Source organism: Balearica regulorum, chromosome 21, assembly GCF_011004875.1.
Source record: "Balearica regulorum gibbericeps isolate bBalReg1 chromosome 21, bBalReg1.pri, whole genome shotgun sequence".
Classification (NCBI taxonomy): domain Eukaryota; kingdom Metazoa; phylum Chordata; class Aves; order Gruiformes; family Gruidae; genus Balearica; species Balearica regulorum.
In genome coordinates, this window is record NC_046204.1 from 4,703,361 (window position 1) to 4,722,048 (window position 18,688).

The 18,688-nt window shown below is 49.8% G+C and overlaps 1 protein-coding gene and 1 long non-coding RNA gene across 2 annotated transcripts; both read left to right on the plus strand.

Moving 5' to 3' along the window:
* Window positions 1-515: 515 nt before the first annotated feature.
* LOC142604700 (uncharacterized) lies at window positions 516-5,028 on the plus strand. Its single transcript, XR_012838547.1, has 4 exons — window positions 516-1,076; window positions 1,190-1,331; window positions 3,058-3,227; window positions 5,002-5,028. It is a non-coding gene; the product is annotated as an uncharacterized LOC142604700 (long non-coding RNA).
* A 2-nt stretch (window positions 5,029-5,030) lies between these two features.
* H6PD (hexose-6-phosphate dehydrogenase/glucose 1-dehydrogenase) lies at window positions 5,031-15,377 on the plus strand. Its single transcript, XM_010309536.2, has 4 exons — window positions 5,031-5,679; window positions 6,870-6,987; window positions 9,225-9,494; window positions 10,169-15,377. The coding sequence occupies exons 1-4, from the start codon at window positions 5,053-5,055 to the stop codon at window positions 11,524-11,526; spliced, it is 2,373 nt and encodes a 790-aa protein (XP_010307838.2). The 5' UTR covers window positions 5,031-5,052; the 3' UTR covers window positions 11,527-15,377.
* The last annotated feature ends 3,311 nt before the right edge of the window (window positions 15,378-18,688 follow it).

Here is an 18,688-nt window from a genome sequence, read left to right on the forward strand (position 1 = left end):
GCAAGGTCTGTAGGCAAATATACATATATATATAAAAATTAGATCAGAAAATAGAGACTTTTTCTTCTGGTTACTGAAACTCCTGGTGTCAGTAAAGGTTTTGGTGTAAGGGTGCATTATGAACCTGCCCAAATGCGCTCCAAGGGAATGCACCATGCCCCCATCCATGTAGACTCGCCTGATGCAACCCCCGGGTGTCGAAAGGGTGCAAACCTCATTGCCCAGGCTGCAGTCACAGTGATGGTGCTCAGCTGGGGCTGGGCAAGGGTGGCTGTCTCCCATACGAGGGAGGGGGCCTGCCCCCCCCGACCCCCCTCTGCACTGCGATTTTTGCCCCTCCCGACCGCCGCTGCCCGGCGAGAGCCGACGCCAACCGCAGACTTTCTCGGCGGTGGGAGGAGCGCCTCGGCGGGCGGGACGCTGTGTCGGGCCCGCCCGCAGCCGCCGCCGCCACCGCCCCACTCGCGGGCCCGGGGTGGGAGGGAGGTGAGTGGGGGGCGGCGGCGGGGACGGGTCGGGGCACGGAAGGCGGAGGCGGCTCTTTGCGCGGCTCCCCCCGCCGCGGCTGCGTGTGGCAGCCCGGAGAAGGCGGCCTTCTCCCGTGCAGTACCCAGCCGTGCAGCACCGTGTGGCGGGGAGGCCGTGCCGTGCCGGGGACGGCGGGACTCTGCCCGGTCCGCCGCTACCCCACCGCCCCGTCCCCCGATAGGGCAGGGCGGAGCAGCCCGGGGCGGGCTGCCGGCGGTTTACCGCGGTGCGGGGAGAAGCGTAAGGGCAGAGGCGTTTACCGGGCGCGTTTGCCGCTGCAGAGCCGGCCCCGGCCCCGCTTCCCCTCCCGCAAGGCGCGTTGTGCCGCCGCGCTTCCCAGCGCCCCGCCGTGCTCCTCTGCGCGGCCTCTCGCCCCTCTCAGGCGTGCTGGTGCCGCTTACCTCTGTCCGTGGGGGAGGGACGTTCACCGGGTCCTTTCAGCATCCCCGGTGCTCGGGCAACCGGGAGGACGTCGCCAGCGAGAGGTCTGGGGAAGGTGGAGGATGAGATTTGGGTCCCTCCTGGCACAGGCTGGCTGTAACAGCAAGGTACAGGCACCTCAGAGGTTTCCTCGCTTGGGTTGGATGGCTGGGTGGCTGAGATGGTGCCTACGCACTTTAGTCATTTTTCTCGCTGTAACCCTGTCCTCCTACTTTTCCAGGGCTTTGGAAACTGAGCTACTGCCGCTGTCCTGGGCCAGAGCTTGCTTTCTTTTTGGAGTGAGACTGTGTGTCAGTGCTGCCTCGGATGGTTAACAAGAAAAGCCAAACACTAATTCATGCGTCTCTCAGCTTGCTTTTAACGTGAGTCTCCACATTAAGCCTCTGACCTTTCCAGGAGCTGATGGTGAGGTCATTCCTGCTCTAATCTCTGCATATGCAGATGACCAATATGTTTTTCCTGATTCTCAAAGAATGTCGATAACTTTCCTTCATGTGTCACATGTGCATAGTCTTGTAGGAACCCCAGGCCATGCTGCGTTTGGCCGTGCGTTGGTTAATTATTTTTCAGTGGGGATGCAACAGTAATAAAGAAGATGTTTTTCATTGGTTCTGTGCAGCAGGGGAACTTACAATACCTGAAATGAGCTCCTGTCAAGCTGGAACCCCAGTGACCGCGCAAGGGGATGCACAGTCTTACACATATTGCTGGGTTAAGCTCTTAGAGCATTTCATATGGATCGGGCCCAGGAGTCTTTTCCTGAAGCCTGACTGAGTAACTTTGTACTGTCTGGCTGAGGGATTTTGAGAGTTTTATTTTTTAATGTGAACAGTGGTGGTTATCTGATATGAAAGCAGTGAACAAACATCCCTGGGTTTACTGTCCTTATTCTGGGCAGTGTAGTGCAGTATTTTGCAATTGGGAGTATTGTGAAACAGGTTTTTAGTTGACTTGGAAATACATGTGGCTGTGTAGCTGAATCTGCCAGGAAACTACTTGGCTAATTCACTTGTTTCCTTGGGTACGTGGGAAAGAATGACCCACGCAAACCCTTCCATTCCATAGTAGGTACCCGCTCGTCAGCTGCGGACTCTGTACAGCATCGCAGTTAACTGCAGTCTGCCAAGGTGCAATGGGCAGTATGTCAAACTTCTCTAGGTTCCTGGAACAAAGGTTGCTCAAGAAAATGTAAATGTTACTTTAGTGCATTGAGAAACGTTGTCATCTGCAGTGTAGCCACATAGAGGGGGAAGTAAAACCAAACTTCTGCTTAACGTGATAATTATTTATACTGCAGGCAGAATCTTAGGAGCCACACTTCTGCCCCTCTGCAGCTGCCAGCTCTATTTGCTGGATTCCTTAGGTGGGTACATGGAGCTTAAATACCACAACAGGAAGGGAGGCAGTCACGACAGAAGGCTGGGGAGAGGTGATACGAGTTAGACTCACAGGTATAGCATACCTTGTTGAAGCTGTCCAGAGAAGAGCAATGGATACTGGACAGTTTCTTGAGGGAGTGGTGTGCCCTGTGGGGAGCACTGGGACTGTCTCCTTGCATGATGGCGGAGCAGAGCGGGCTGCAGTTGTGGTCGGCTAACTGATACCCAGCTCTGTGTGATTTCCATGCAGGAAACAGGGAAGGAAAAGCCAAGGAGTCTCTGTGCAAACTGACCTTTGAGAGGGAAGCCAGGGTGCCCAGAAGACACAGCAGCATCGCACAAGTACTGTCCTAGGGGGGCTCGCTAAAATGGCCCCTTCTCACTGCCTCTGGGTGGTAGTCTTGGGGAGCCCTTTCTTCTGAGAGTTGGAGTGGGGGACTCCCTTGGGGAGGATCACTGGGGTCTCGGTTGGAGACCTTCAGCAGTGATCAGCTCACGTGCAAACCAGAGGAGTTAGTCAGGAAGACGCTCTGGGAGCAGGAGTTGCCACACGTGCCTGTGTTTTGCCTGCTCACAAACAGCAGCCAAAAGGTTCAGCACAGCCACCGTGTATGGGCTGAGAGCTGGGATGTGCTGGGACATGGTTGGCACAGGCACGTTCTTTTTTTTTTTTCTCTGCTGTAATTGGGCCTTTTCTCCCGTTTACCAGATAGGGAACAACCTGTCTTATCTTGCTTGCTCACCTGACCGTTGATCAGAAAGTCTGCCGTACACTCAGTCACGGGGGAGAGAGATCTGCACTCAGGAGGGACTCCGAGGACGACAAATTTCCAGCTACTTTTGCCACTGCAGTCTCTGTAAAGCTCCTGTATTATTCAGGTGAGTCTGCTGGGGAGAGAAACATGAGATTTATAAAGACCAGTTCAAGCTACAGATAGGGAGAGATATTCAGAAGTTCCTTGTTTTGATTTAGTTATCCTCATCCTTTAGCTGATTTAGATCCTGTGTTGATTTGGGGATGGAATAATGACTTTTCTGGGAGCTTTCCAGGGGGAGAACCAGTCAAGAGCTAGGACAACATCTGTGTTTCATCCCTCTGCCATTCAAGGGGAGCAAGGACCAGGCCTTTAGCTCCAGGCTAGGGAAAACAATCCTGAGTAATTCTGGGCAGGTAAAAGCTAGCAGCTTTTGGTCCTGGGACATATGTGCAGCTGTAACTGGAGTCACAGAGCCAGTGATATGTTTTGTAGCTGACTGAATGTATGAATCTGATGAGACACTTTTCTGTCTTGTCTCTGCCCGCAGAAGTATAAGATGATCATGTTCATTCTCATACCCGAGATCCATTTCTCAGTTGTGTGATCACAAAACTGCCATTTTAAAATGGTGTAATCATGCCAGTGCGAAGCCTAGTGAGACTGCAACTGCTCCAGTATAAAATAGCCATGTACTTTTTCCTCTTACTGTCAAAAAATGACTGGTTTTCCTACACAGGTAAAATTAAAAGGTAGAAATTTATTGGCAAGAACCAAAAGGTTTTAAAGAAGGTTAATTATCTTTGTCTACTGTGAAGGCTATGCTGCAACTAAACACAACTTCAGAAAATGAAATTAAGAGAATGAGATAGCCCATATAAGAGCTTCTGAAATAATACTTCATGCAATGAGAGTAGCACAATGGTTTATTCACTTATTCTGGATTAGCTCTCTTGAGCTGTAAATCCATTGCTGTGTTTCTAGGTATAAGAACTCAATGTCTTAAAAGCAACTTTATTCTGGATTAGAGAAACAAGAATAAATAAGAATGAGCAAAGGGGCTTTTTAGTCAGGGAGACCAGCTGTTAGTGGCTGCAGTTGTTTGAATGGGTACTGAGTGGAGAAGGCCAGAGTGGGTGTGGACATGCGCTCCTCAGAGATGGGAAGTTGCACGAGGCAAGACACTAACCTCACGTTGCCTCCTGGCTGCATACACAACCGTCATCAGGCAGCATCTAGACCGGCTCATGTCTAGACTCAGTTTTAAGGACTAAACTACTTCTTCCTCTGTGTCGTTTTATCAGACCATTTGTCTCCCAGTAGCTCATTAGAACCTAATTCAGCTCCGTTCATGAGAGTGCACATGAGTCATTGCAGTGCAGTGTATTAAAGAAGAGCCTGTGTACTGGAACTGCCAGTGGTCGTGCTCGTCTCTGAGCTGCTGTGACAATATTGACATGAAGCAGTGCCAAGGCACCATAATACCACTAGAACAAAGTCCCAAACAGGAGGTTGTTGAAAGCAGTACTTAATTTGCAGGCACACGTGGTCGTTTGTAGCCGGCTCTGAAATTCGTATTAAAATGGATTTCAGCTTCACAGTCTAAAGGCATTGACACCCCCTCATTAACTCAGCCGTGGGAACAATGCTTATGCTACTGAAAGACTTTAGGCACATGCTGTCTTCTACCGCTTGGTTTGCGTGAAAAGGCTGCAGTCCTTTCAAGAGCCCTGGGTGCTACCATGATTCAAATCTTGGAGGGGAGGAGAGACTGTTTGGTGGAGGATCCAGGCAGAAGTCTCTGGCTCTTTAGCCATGGGAAAGCAGGTACCTTGCATTGTGTTTTGCAGTGTTGTAACATGGATTGACAGATTTTCTTTTTTAATCCTGTCCTCTAGTGTTCCTGGGTCTACCTCTTATTTTCCTGGGTCTACCTCTTATTTCCCAAGATGCTGAGAAGAGTCCTGTGTACAGTGTTGTTCATGGGAGCCTTGCCATCACTTGCTGAAGTGTCCCAGGGCCACATCTCGGTGGTCTTGCTGGGAGCCACCGGTGATTTGGCCAAGAAGTACTTGTGGCAGGGTCTATTCCAGCTCTACATGGACCAAGTGAGCAGTGGCCACAGCTTCACTTTCCATGGGGCCGCACTGACAGCTCTGGAGCCAGGGCAGAGGTTGATGTTTGATGTGCTGAAGAACCTGGCCTGTCCCCCAGATGAATCTCCCAACAGGTGTGCTGTGCTCAAGGACCAATTCCTGAAGCTGAGCCAATACCACCAGCTGAAGACTGCCGAAAACTACACTGTGCTGAACAGAGAGATTGAGACACTGCTTCGCCAGGAGGGGCTGAAGGAGGCTGGAAGGATCTTCTACTTCTCAGTACCACCATTTGCCTACACGGAGATTGCCCGCCACATCAACAGCAGCTGCAGGCCACCTCCAGGAGCCTGGTTGCGTGTGGTGTTGGAGAAACCTTTTGGCCATGACCTGGAGTCAGCCCGGCAGCTGGCTGCAGAGCTGAGAAGCTTCTTCAGGGAAGAGGAGATGTACCGGGTGGACCACTACCTTGGCAAACAGGTGAGCAGCTTGCAATGTGCAGCTCCCTGCCAGGTTGAGGGACTTTAGTGGCTGGGAGAGTGTTGGATGTCAGCTTTGCATCTAACGAGAGTGTTGTTCCCTTCTCAAATTCAGGCGGAGCCACTGATGGTGCTCCCAAGCCTCCATTTGCTTATGGAGTCCTGTACTGTTGTTCTTGTCCTGTACTGTGCTGCTCCATCCTCCTACAGGGCAGAGGGAACGTGCAGACCAAAGCTGGGCTTTCTCCGTTAGAGTGATGAGGGTCCCCTCTCCAGAGGGAAGGCAGGGCGTAGGGGTGAACCATGTGCATGCGTGAAGGAGAGATGCAGAATTCATCTGGTCTTCTCACCAAGGTCAGGGCTTTGATTTCGCTGAATAAGCCCTTTCCCTCTCATAGTTCTCCCATCTCATTACACACAGGCCTCTCTGCTTAGCCATGGCTTCTAGAAGCAGTTTTTAATTTAATATGATATGGAGCTGATGGGATGTTAGTTTTGTGGGATGCTTAGGAGAAGGTTTCTTCCTGCCCTGTGCTCCACTCGGGACGTGGAGGACTGGCTGCTGCAGGGACAGTTCAGGATGTGGAGCTGCATTGTCCCAGAGGGAACGTGTTCAAGGACATGCCACCCTTGTTTTAGAGGAATGCGATGCCACATTTTGAAAGTAGCCTGTTCCAGCTATGGCACTGTGGCCAGATTTTACTCAGAAGGTTGCATGTCCAGCTGCAAGGAGGGCATCTCTACTAAGAGGGGGGATTTCTTCTCTTTTATTTTTTTCTTTTATTTTTTCTCCCCAAAAGAGCAGATGGCTTTAGTGGTGTAAGCATCTGATCTGATGTATTTCAGCATTTTGGAACTGTACGTTAGTCCCAGGATGGTCTGACTCAGCCCTTTGTCCTTTGACAGATATAAACTGAGCGCCTTGTAGTTTGTAGTTCAGCCTTTTTCACATGAAACCTCAAAATGCCTCAGAGAGACCTTTAATGTCTGCTCTGTACGGTCATTGGAGACCCTGTTGTGCATCACTGCAGGCTCCCTTGCTGATTTTCTCTTCTCAGACCTGCTCTGCTCTCTGCTGTGTGGCACATCTGCTGACACCCCAGAGCTGGCCACATCCCAGGGCGGGATGGGGCAGGGAGGCAGAGAATACCTGGTGAGTTTTTGTTGGGTCTTTGATTTTTCCCTTCACAGGCTGTAGCCCATATCCTGCCTTTTCGAGATCAGAACCGGCAGTTTCTGGATCCAATTTGGAACCGACATCATGTGGAAAGAGTGGAGATTGTCTTGAAGGAGACTGTGGATGCTAAAGGTTGGTGAGGCGAGTGTGCAAAGCTAGGGTGAATGAGTGAGGAGGAGAACTGGCAGGTTCATTAATTATATGAAAGTGGCTCTGAGGTAGTGCTGAGGCAGAAACAAAAAAGAGCAGATGAATGATATGTTGCTCCCTGGAAACAGAGAGGGACTGCCTTGCACTTCCTATGCTAGGGACTGACTCACTTCCATGTAGCGTTGCTGCTTCCAAGAAAAGATTCCTATTGCAGTTCAGCTGGGAGCAGGGGCAGAATCCCCCACCCTTTTCTGCTGCAGAGCTTTGGGAGTATTGCACCTAGCTCTCCATCCCAAATCTTGGTAAAAGGCACTGGATTTGGAATTGATGCAATCTAAGGCCGCTTCAGTTCAGTGCTGCAATAAGCTGGTTGTTGTAACAACAACCCGTTTGTATTCCTGTCCTGTTAGCTACCAAGCTCACACTGAATATACATTTGCGCTATTCTTTGGAAGATGCTTTGCATCTTTTGCCCGGATGTTACCCATACCGGCTAGTTGGTGTCAGTCCAGGTACCTCGGTCAGTCTGTGTTTGTCTGCCTGTTTCTTTCCCTTCCTCTCTGTAGTAAGAAAGAGCATTGCAGAGGGAAAATCCAAGCCCAGAGTTGCTAGCATGGGTCTCCTGCTGAAGGACACGGCTGCAATCCCTCCCTGCAATGCTGCAGCATCCGCTCTGCAGTGCTCAGCATAAAGCTCTCTGGGCTGGACTGCCACCCGCAGCACTTCTCGGGATGTCAGGCGCCCTCAGTTCTGCAACATCAGGATTGCTTCTCCACTTGCTTTACCTCCTCTTCTATCTTCGTCCTCCCTCCCTCCCTCCCTTCCTTCCTTCCTCAGCCACCACAAACTCAATTAATGCAACTTTATCAAACTTGGAGTAATCTTTGGTTTGGCAGCCCAGACCTCACCTGGGCCCGTTTGTGGGAGAGGGAGGCACTGCAGAGATTTAGGGAGAACAGTGTTGTCTGTGCGTAGCCCCAGCTACACCCTGTACCCTCCCCGGTCTGAACAACTTTGTAATTTATTTAACATATTTTTTCTCCTGCGCGGCTTCAGCTGGCAACCTGGCTCCAAGCAACTCTGCAGCATTGATTACGTTAATAAATGTGCCTTTGGATTAGAGCAAGGGAGATAAATGTATCAATCAATAGGGGAAGCCTATGGCCATGATGCAGTCTGCAGTGTGCAGCCTGCTGCTGCTGGACTACAGCAAGGCAGCTGTTTAAGGCACTTTGTAAGCGCATTGTCCTTCTCCCCCTGTTCCCACCTGCATGAGAAGTCAGGCAGGGAAAGAGAAGCAGGGCTTTGTGCATGAAATTTTGTCTGTCAAGGGCATGGCTCAGCCAGAGCCTTCAGAGGACGTGAAAACCAGGGAAAAAGAGGCAGTGAAGAGCAGCGCACATTGCCAGGGCCCCGCTTCAGCTCTTCTGTCGACCTGGCGTGTAGCTATAGAGCTGCTGGGGTCCCTGCTCTGACTCCACTTTCCAGCTACTCTGTCAAAGCTTTTGCATAGAACTGCACGTTGTGTGGAGTCCCAGGCCAGGTGCCGTGACCTGGGGGACAGGAGTGTCAGGGTGAGAGTTACACGGGGGCCGTGCATCATGCTGCATGGATGGGGTTTGAGGTGGGTATTGCTGCAAGTCACTGACTGCAGCTTCTCAAAGCATGAGCAGTCCAGTAAAGCAAAGCTGCCTGTGCACTCAGGAAGTACCGGGCAAGAGCATTACTGCTGCTGGGTTTAGGCTCTGTAAGTGCCCAAAAGGAGGATTATGTCTGGCTCTGTGCAGGACAGGCAGTGCCATGGGAACATTTTATCTTTAATGTAGTAGCAGAGACATTTTGGAAGCCCCTCTGGAGGGAGAGGAAAGGCTTAGAATCATAGAACTGTAGCATGGTGTGGGTTGAAAGGGACCTTTGAAGATCATCTAGTCCAGCTCCCCTGCTATGGGCAGGGATATCTTTCACTAGGTCAGCCCCTTTCACTTGCTCAAAGCCCTGTCCAACCAGACCTTGAATGCTTCCACTGATGGGACATCCACGACTTCTCTGAGCTCGATAGCTTCAAGTTAATTGTTGAGGCAGGAGAAGAGGAGCTTGGTGCAAACCAATTACGGATTGTGCTCTTTGTTCTCCTTGACACGCACATTATACATGCAGAGGGCAAGGCTGCAAGAAAACCACATCAGTTTACCAGCATCTTACTTCCTCTTTGTCCTCAGGTCGCACCAGCTTCTACGAGCAGTATGGAGTCATCCGGGATGTGCTGCAGAACCACCTCACGGAGGCCTTGATGTTCCTAACCATGGAGCTCCCAGCCAACGTGAGCAAGGCTGAAGAGGTTTTGCAGTGCAAACTGCAGGCCTTCCAGTCCTTGCGGGGCTTGGAGAAAAACAGTGCCGTGTTGGGTCAGTATCAGGCATATGCCAGCCAAGTACAGGAGGAACTGCAGAAGGCACAAGACTACATCAGCACAACACCAACCTTTGCAGGTGAGAGTTTGGTCTGGGCCCTGGAGAGGGGAGTAGTCTAGAGCTGAGGAGAGCAGGAGATGTGGGTCCTTGCACGCTGATACCAGCTCCGTGACTCTGGACCTCACTGCTGACACAGGGATGTCTCCAGGCATCTGCCGGCATGGTAACTGGGAGCTGTTCCAAGATAATACCGTTGTCATGTTAGGTAACTCATGATCCAGTGAATGGGAAGCATCACGTAAGAGCTAAGTCCCATTATTCTTGATAAGATCTCTGCGTTATTTTTAGAAGTGGCCTGCAAACTCCTTTGCCTTTTCATAAAGTCGAGTTGCTCTCTGCATCCGAGGGGGAAAACATTGGCAGTTCTCTGTGATTAGCAGACCACAAGGCCATATGTGGCCACGCTGTGTCTTCTGGACATTAAAGATTTTACCTGAATGATATTCATGCTCAGAAACTGGTTTCCTGCAAGATGAAAGGTGGCTAATCAAGTGGGATATCTGGGAGGAAGCACAGCAGGGTAGCTGTAGGTAGTCCAGTGATGTCAGGAAAGGGTCGAATGTGGAGCAGGAGGCACAGTGGCTGCCAGGATTTCTGGGAGCTAAGGAAGGAGAATGATGGGTGATAGAGATCCCCTCAAATCTGCTTGCTGTTCAGGTTTAATTTGGTAGCTGAGACATCTGTCATTTCAGGTGTGCTGATTCACAGCGACAGCCTGCGTTGGGAAGGGGTCCCTTTCCTCCTCACTTCTGGGAAAGCTCTGGATGAACGGGTAGGTTATGTCCGTGTTCTCTTCAAGAACCGGGCCTACTGCACTCAGAGCGAGACTCTGCGGGATGGAGGGCACAGCCAGTGTAAAGCCAAGCAGATCATCTTCTACATTGGGCATGGTGCACTCAACACCCCTGCGGTGCTTGTGAGCAGGAACCTTTTCAGGCCTGTCATGCCAGAAGGCAGCTGGAGAGAAGCAGCAGGCCCGTCCGACTTGCACATTTTTGGACAGCCATTGTCTGATTACTATGTGTACAGCCCTGTGAAAGAGAGAGATGCGTATTCTGTCCTCATCTCCAACATCTACCATGGCAGGAAGGACTTCTTCATTACCACTGAGAACCTGCTGGCCTCCTGGGGATTCTGGACACCACTGCTGAAGAGCATTTCCCACCAGCCCCTGCGCCTCTACCCTGGAGGCACGGAGAACCAGCACCTCTTAGACTTTGAAATGGTGAGTGGGGAAGTGGCATTCACACTGGCAGAACCAGTGGAACTGCTGAACCCCAGCAGGCTGATGCCAAGTGATTACAGGTCAATCCAGTCCAAATTTCGGCAAAATCCCCTGGTCTCCGCATGGTCTGAGGACCTGATTTCCCAGCTGGCTTCTGACATCGAGAAGACAGCAAGCAGGACTGTGGCACGCTCTGGGCAGTTCCATCTGGCCCTCTCAGGTGGCTCAAGCCCAGTGGTCCTATTCCAGCGGCTGGCAAGACACCATTATGCCTTTCCCTGGAAGCACACCCACATCTGGCTGGTAGATGAACGCTGTGTTCCTCTCACTGACACTGAGTCCAACTTCTTCAGCTTGCACAACCACCTCCTCCAGAGTGTCAGGGTGCCCTACTTCAATGTCCACCCCATGCCTGTGTACCTGAACCAGCGGCTCTGTGTGGAAGAGGACAGAGGCACGGAGCTGTATGCCAAGGAGATCATGGCCCTGGTGGCCAATGCCAGCTTTGACCTGGTGCTGCTGGGCGTGGGCGCTGATGGGCACACTGCCTCGCTCTTCCCCCGATCTGAAAATGGCTTGGAAGGGGCTCAGGCTGTGGTGCTGACCGAAAGCCCTGTCAAACCTCACCAAAGGATGAGCCTTAGCCTACCCCTCATCAACAAGGCCAGGCAGGTGTTTGTCCTGGTTCTGGGGAAGGGTAAGCACGACATCACCACCCTGCTCAGCAGGGTGGGCCATGAGCCAAGGAAATGGCCTATCTCGGGTGTCAGCCCCAGCTCTGGCCAGCTGGTGTGGTATGTGGATTACGAAGCTCTGCTTGGGTGATGCCTTCACAGTGTCCCTCCTCCCTTGTCTGCGTGGCCCTTACAGCCTGGATTTTCCTACACCATGTCCATGTTTTTCTGTTGCCAGCAGCAGCTTCATCTCTGACAGGCTCCTCTAACCTTCTGGGAAATCTGTGGCCTGCAGTGCCTCTGACATTTGAGCCCGGAAAGGAGCTCAGCTCAGCATTCAGAGCCAAGTAGGAGCCAAGAGCCCAGTGCAGCAATTCTGGCTCTGCCAGGGATTCAGACTGTGACTTTGGACAAATTACCTCACCTTGAAGTGCCTCGGTTTTCCCTGTCAGGCCTTTGTGGTTATTAGCATTTAACTACCTCGCAGGCGCTACAGGAGACTTTTAAAATTAAGTACCTGCCAATTTTTTTTAATTTTTTTTTTAATTCTCAGGCTAGAAGACAGTAATAACGTGTTCATCCTCTGCCCTGCTCAGTCCGGCTGGGACAGAGTCGTCATCTCGGTAAAATGACAGTTGTGTGCACGCGGGTCTGTGGTCCTGTATCTGCAGCCCATCTTGGTGTCAGGCAGCCACGGACTGTGGCTCTGCTCTCCTGGAAGCACAGACGCCCGTTTGCTTTTGTGGCATGTGGCCTCTAAATGCTGACACTGATTTGTGAGCTCGCTGCAGTCCTGAGTCTTTGCAAATTGCCCAGCAGCAGAGGTTGAGCTTATAAGCAGTAATTTGCTGCTTTCGTGGATAGCTGATACCATGGGGGATGGAGAAGGAAGGCACATTGCTTTTTAGGGTCTTAGAATAATGGGGACAGAGTGAGGAATATGGCAGTTCACAGAGCCGTTACTTGCCTGCAGTGCAGTAATTGTTGAGGGAAAAGCTTGGTGTTCAGAGTTGTTTGGCTCTAGCTGGCAAAGAAATGTTTTCTTTAACCATCTTTTTCTGTCTCTCTTATTTTCTGAAATGAACTTTTCTCTGTCCTCAGAATTGACACTTGCAGTGTCATTCAGTAGCTTATCAAATTTCTACAGGAGGCAGCTTTATAACTATCAACATATCCGTCATGACAGCACACATAAAGGTAGTTACAGTGTTTGCAGATGGCGGTGGTGGAGTTTGAACTCAGGGACACTGATTTATAAGGGGACGGAATTTTCTCTGTACATATCTCTTGGGCACACGGAACTAGACAATGACATCTCTGTGTTGACAGGGCAACATTAAGTGGTTATAGAAATGTACAGTGCTGTTGGTCACAGGAAGGGTTGGAGACATTTAGTCCTGCCTACAGACCCCACTCTGCCCTTCCTAACTTTCACCTGCCCAGAACGCTGCCGCGCATAACGGGTGTCTCTCTGCTTTCACGACAGCCCCAAATGCTCCGTGATCTTCTCTAATGCGTAATTTACCCCAGGACACCAGAGTGCAGCTTTTGGTAAGGAAATCAAGGCAGCGCAAGGTGGGAAAATCTGGGCTGATGGTCCATGTAGAGGCTGGGGACAAACTCCCTCACCCGGGGTAGCACCGGGATGGGACAGGCCCACTGCAGGAGGCTGGAACGTGGATGTGGTACTGGCTGCCAGCAGGGAGGATTCCGTGGAGGAGCAGAGGCCACTTTCAAGGGGATTTCCCTCTTCCTGTGAATGCTGGCCTTGTTTCCGCAGAGAAGTAGCTATGTGTGGGTGACCGGGTGGAGATGGCGGGGTCTGAGGTGACCCAGGGACTGAGGGCTCCGCAGGGACCCTGACGCTGACGGGAGATGGCGCCCCGACCCCGAGCAGCAGCAGCAAGTTGTGTGCTGTTCCTTCAGGGCTGGTCTGAGGCTGGGCCACCCTTCACAGCCCCGGAGCCTCACCAAGGAAGAGCAGGATCCTCGGGAGCTGGACCTGTGAGTCTGGTGACCCCTTAGGGACCTGAAAGTCTGCAGTAAAGGGAAGGAAGGAAGGAGAGACTTTGCTTTAGAAAGCTTCAGATCCTTCCCTGCACAGGAGTCTGCTGAATCCTAGTGATGAAGATGCAAATCCGGGTATATAAATAGGTGCTACGGGCTGATAGCACATGAAGCAAGGAGGGCAGGTCCGTACAGCCTGTGCTCCCAGGTTCCCGAGTTGCTGCCTTTCAGCATAAGGCGTCTCTTAATGCAGAAATCGGAATCGTTGTCCTCTGCTAATTGCACAGATAAAAGTGCACTGAGCAAGCTCTAGAGAGCCTGTTACTTGTCAGCAGTCCCTAGGCAAACGGAGCCAGGGAGAACATAACCTGGCAGAAGCTATGTGCAGCAGGAAAAGGCCAAATTCTCAGGGACTGGCAGTGATTTCTGGCAGACACCCTCCCCCACCTCGCAGATGGTCCAGAAAAGCTGCATTTTACGTAGTGTATTGACTAAGCTGAGCTGAGTTGCACTGATGTGCATCACTTTTTGCTTTTCCATGGGAAAGGAGGGGAGTTGTGGTGGTGTGACTTTCTCAAAAACTCAAACGCAGAAGAGACACAAGTGCCTTAACTGGTCTGGTTTGACAGCCCGGGTGGCTGGTAATCCATCTTTTATGGGTGTTTGATGAATAAGTTTGCTCCTGCCTGTTTCATGGTTGCAGGCAGGCTTAACTACCAGCACAAACACCAAAGGGTGAAAATAAATCGCAGGGGAAGAGAGTAGCATAGAAAAGGGGGAGGATGGTGAGCACTGCAGGTTCCTTGCTGCAGGACTTGCTTGTCAAGTGGATGTGCTGGCAGTGGAGTCTGGAATGAGAGCACACGCCTTGGAGTTAACAGGAAGAACTCTTCTGGAATAACTCTCTTCGTAGATGAGTGCTAGCAAGCACTGGCACCAAAATATACCACAGGGGCTGAAACAGCTGTGCAGAGGAAGATGTTTTAGGTCTGGTATGTCCATAAATTCAAACATCTCTCTTCGTTTTTTAACAGAAATAGCCATGTTAACTTCATTCCAGTTCTTGTATATGTGGTGTGAGGGAACAAGTTTTAATGAAAAATTCACCTATGTGAGAATAAATATATTGTCATGAATGGCAGAACTTATTACTACTTTATAGATGACTGTGGCATTGGGTGTTTTCTTATTTCTGCACACTTTCTTGTCAATATTTGGCTGGCAGGTTTTGAAATAAGCTTTAGAGAGGTTTATTTGCACTTTTAAATAAGCATGTGTGTTTTTCCCAGAGAGCCGCTGTTCTTTCCAGCTGAAAATAGGGTTAATTTGTGAAGTCTGTAATGGGTCACCCCAAAACTCATCCTAGATTTTATTAAAATCCAGTAAAAGCTTACACTGTGAACATAGCTGTCTGGGTTGTTTGGGGGGTTTTTAGAGCTTTTTTTTTTTGCCTTTTTTTTTTTTTTGACACAGACATTCCTGTTAAACTCTTTAATACTTAGCATTTGCCCAATGAAAAACAAATGTCTTTAAATATATAAAATTTGGGACTAGCAAGAGAGAGACTGTGGATGGGAAGAAGGGTTAAATGATGAGGAAGAATGGTAGAAATCCACTGGGCTATAGGCCAAGGAAGCAGCGCTATTTTTATTTTGTGAAAGCTATTAATAGGAGGTGTGCACCTACTTGAGAGCTTGTATTAACCTTTCTTTGCAAAAACAACTCCATGGAGTAACTTCTTATAGTCTGTTTCTCCCATAAGTGATTATTGTAACCAACTTTTTTTTTTTTAAATGGCAAGTGCATTCCTAGAATTCAATGGTATGATTATTTATATGTTTTACAGAAAACTAACACTGGAAGTAATGAATTTTTCACTTCAACTTTTGTAAATCAAGTTGAAAAAATCTTATTTTCCTATGAGTAAAGTTTTGTGATTCATGTTGTGTAATTAATACAGAATTATATTTATAAAAAATAAATAGTTTTTAACAAGAGTGTCTTTTAATTTCTTTCAAAGACCGGTGATCATTCTGGGTTTTTTCCTGTCCTCTTGGTGAGTGAAGTTTTAATGTTCTAGTTGTACAAAAAAGACAACATTGAATTTTCTGTAGTGTGAAACCAGCAGTCTTAAATGTTCACTCTGAGTCTCTCTTTTTTTTTTTTTGATGTATTATCCAACCAGGGCCAGGGCTTTTCAAAACACAGGAACAGCCAAAGCCCTTTTAAGGTGAGAAGATGGAATCACCCAATTCATTTGCAGGGTCCTGAAATTGCCAGGCCTTGGGAAAGACTCCACTGATCCACATTTACTCCCCGAGTTGCATCTCCATAGATACTATCACCATAGTACAGAGTTGCTTAATAACATAGACTTTATAGAGCTGCATTTTTAACTATAATCTATTCAAGATCTGTGAGCTGAGCTTACGCAGTTGAACTTCAAGAACGAGCCGTGCTGTGCCTCTGGCTAGGAAGGCATTACGCACGGTCCCAGCACGGAGCCCCGGCCTCTGGTTTAGCTGACACCCAAGTGTTCCTGTCCAGAACCAGCCACCACCTCCTCGGTGAAAGGAAGGTCCCACCTGGCACCTCCACTGCAGAGACAGAAAAGGCGCAGCGTGCCCCAGGAAGGGGAGGAGGAGCATGGCAATGTCATCCTCTTGCCCCAGGGGAAGGCTTCGTTTTCCTGGCAGGAGGAGGATGGGAGGATTTAAATCAGATGTTTTCTTGCTGCAATCTTGCTGATTCACACATGCTAGTTCCCCTGAATGCAGTTGAAAGGGCGCTGTCACTCACAGACTCTGGTGGGTTTTCAGTGGATTTCACGGGCTGCTAATGTAGCAGAGCATTTCTATAGTACCGGGTGACATGGGTCTCTTCCTCTTCAGTGTCCAAATCCTCTCCAGTGCTCCCTTGGGTGGCTGGGTACACTGCTATGATGTGTGTATGATACTTCCTGATGCTGTTGGTGATGCTGAATTATCTAAGCGACCCGTACATTTGAAGATGGCTGTGCAAGTGAGGAGATTTAATAGTCATGTCATAGGGCTGGGACAGTATTTTCCCATCCAAGTCAGAAGCATTTTAATTCTAGTTTAGAGAGAGTTATGTTCTAGTTTAGAGACCATTGCACATCACTGGAGCGATACTCCAAGCAGTTACAGGATTAGTGAATCCTCCCTAAACAGAGGGAGCAGAGGCAGTGGTGGTAAAAGCAGCAACATTTTCAGTGTCTCAATGCTTTTCAAAACAAATGTTTTGGTGCTGTGCTTGACTTCTCCTTTGGCCACAGCTCAGGGCAATCCTTAGTAGGATTTGTGCCTCTGGATTCATTGCCTGCCTTAGTAGGGATTTGGTTTGTTGCCTTCCTTTCCCCAAACAGATGACTGAAAATGTGGCTATTGCCTAAAAAAAGGCAAGAAAGGAGATGGAGAGGAGAGAGTGAAAACCAGTACATTTCAGGAGTCAGAGCGATCCTGAAACAAGCTGCCTTGTGAAATGCCTGTGGGTAATGTGAATTGATCCGGTTCATTCCAGCTGCTCCCCCTGCAGAGAGCTGGCATGACATCCTGTAGCAATGCAGCACCAGGTTCTCCTGCAAGCAGCACTGCAGACTGTGCCAGGCCTGTGCCCTCAAGCTGCTCCCTGCGGCGGGACGTGTTGGCTCTCCTTTGACAGATTGCTCTACGGAGAGGAATTTCCCGCAGAAACTATGTCCTGGTGGCGCTCTGACCAGACATCGCCTCATTTTTTCCTTAAACAGGGCTCCCTTTTTGTAGGCATCTCCTTATCCACAAAACAATCTGGGTCTTGTGTGAATGATGTTTGGCTCTGAGCAGTGTTGCTGTTGCTGAAATGAGACCTGCGCACAGACAAAAACTGTTAAGCAGGCTCTTTTCTGTAGATCCCAGCCTATTTTTAGCGGGACTCAGGCATTTTTTTTCATGCTTTGCTTTTCTTACGTGGGTGTATTTTTTGGGCTGACACAGTACTCTGTGTGTTTGAAGATTTGGGGAGGCTCCCCCCTGCTGCTCGCAGAGAGAAAGAGAGGAAGATTGTGAGATGGGGAGGTGGAATGGGAACTGAAATATGTCTCTGGCTGAGCTGTGGGGGACTGGAGCTGCAACCGGGAACAAGTTTAGCTCATTTCCCCACATGAAGAAGGGAAACCTGGGGCCAGATGCTAGGGAAGAGGGCAGCCTGCATTCAGGGAGAGGGAAGAAATAGGAGGAAGGGACCAAGTTGGCTGTGTCTGTGTGTATCCCATTTGGGAATGTGCTTGTGGGATAGACCTGATGAATGTTAAACAGCTTAATCTGGGAAAACCAAAAAGTCCTCAGCAAAAGGGAGGGAAAAAACATGGGCAACTACGATTCATCTGACAGCATAGATCCTGCATCATCCTACAGCTTTCTAGTTAGCCAGTTTGATAGTGATACAGCATCACAGCTCCGTGCCCCATGGTAGGATTGCTTAGGGGTGGGAGGAGTCGGGACTCCTTCCTTGTGTTCCCAGCCCCATGGGAATCACTGGTCCATGGTCAGCAGGAGAGAGCTGAAGGGGCAGGACTCTGCCACCGACTCACTGTGGGCGAGTCATGTTCTTGCCCGAGCTCCCCTTTCCTCTTGCTATGCAGCAATAGTAAAATAGCTCCTTCACGGGGATGTGAAATGTTCTGAAGAGGCCAGAGGAAGGCTGCTGGAGGAATGGAGAGCTTTATCCTACAGCGTCCCTGTTGTGTGTATCGAGTCATGTTCATCAAACAACATCAGCCAAAGTACTTGCCGGGAACAGCGGCAGTCAAAACCTTTTCAGCACAAAGCCGGGACCTGTTCTTATTGTTATTATCTGCTGCAGGCAGATGCTGCCTGGCATCTCCTTTCCCAACAGTAGTATTTTGACATGACCAAACTCTCTGACAAAGCAACCACCCACATGCTGCAGTGTTTTGACTTGCAGAGGGACTTTTCCTGAACTTCTCTCTGGAAGTACTTGAGTTTCTGTAACTAAAAAAGGTGCTCTGGAGACAGGCATGCCAGCAGCAGAGGGTGCTGCTTCCTCATGCTGCAGGAGCTAGCGGGAACCGCTTTTCCCAGCCCTGTCCTGCAAAGGGAGCTTTTCCTAGAGGCACAGACCGACACAGCTGGGCCTCTGACACCAGCTCTTTTGCTGCTGGTTCCTTGAGCCACACACAGCGCAGAGATGAGCACCGATCTGTGGCACAGTGAGCTCTCTGGTCAGCCTGCTCTCCCGGGAGCTACTCCACAGCTGCTATTCCTGTATCATCCTGGTTGCTACCATTT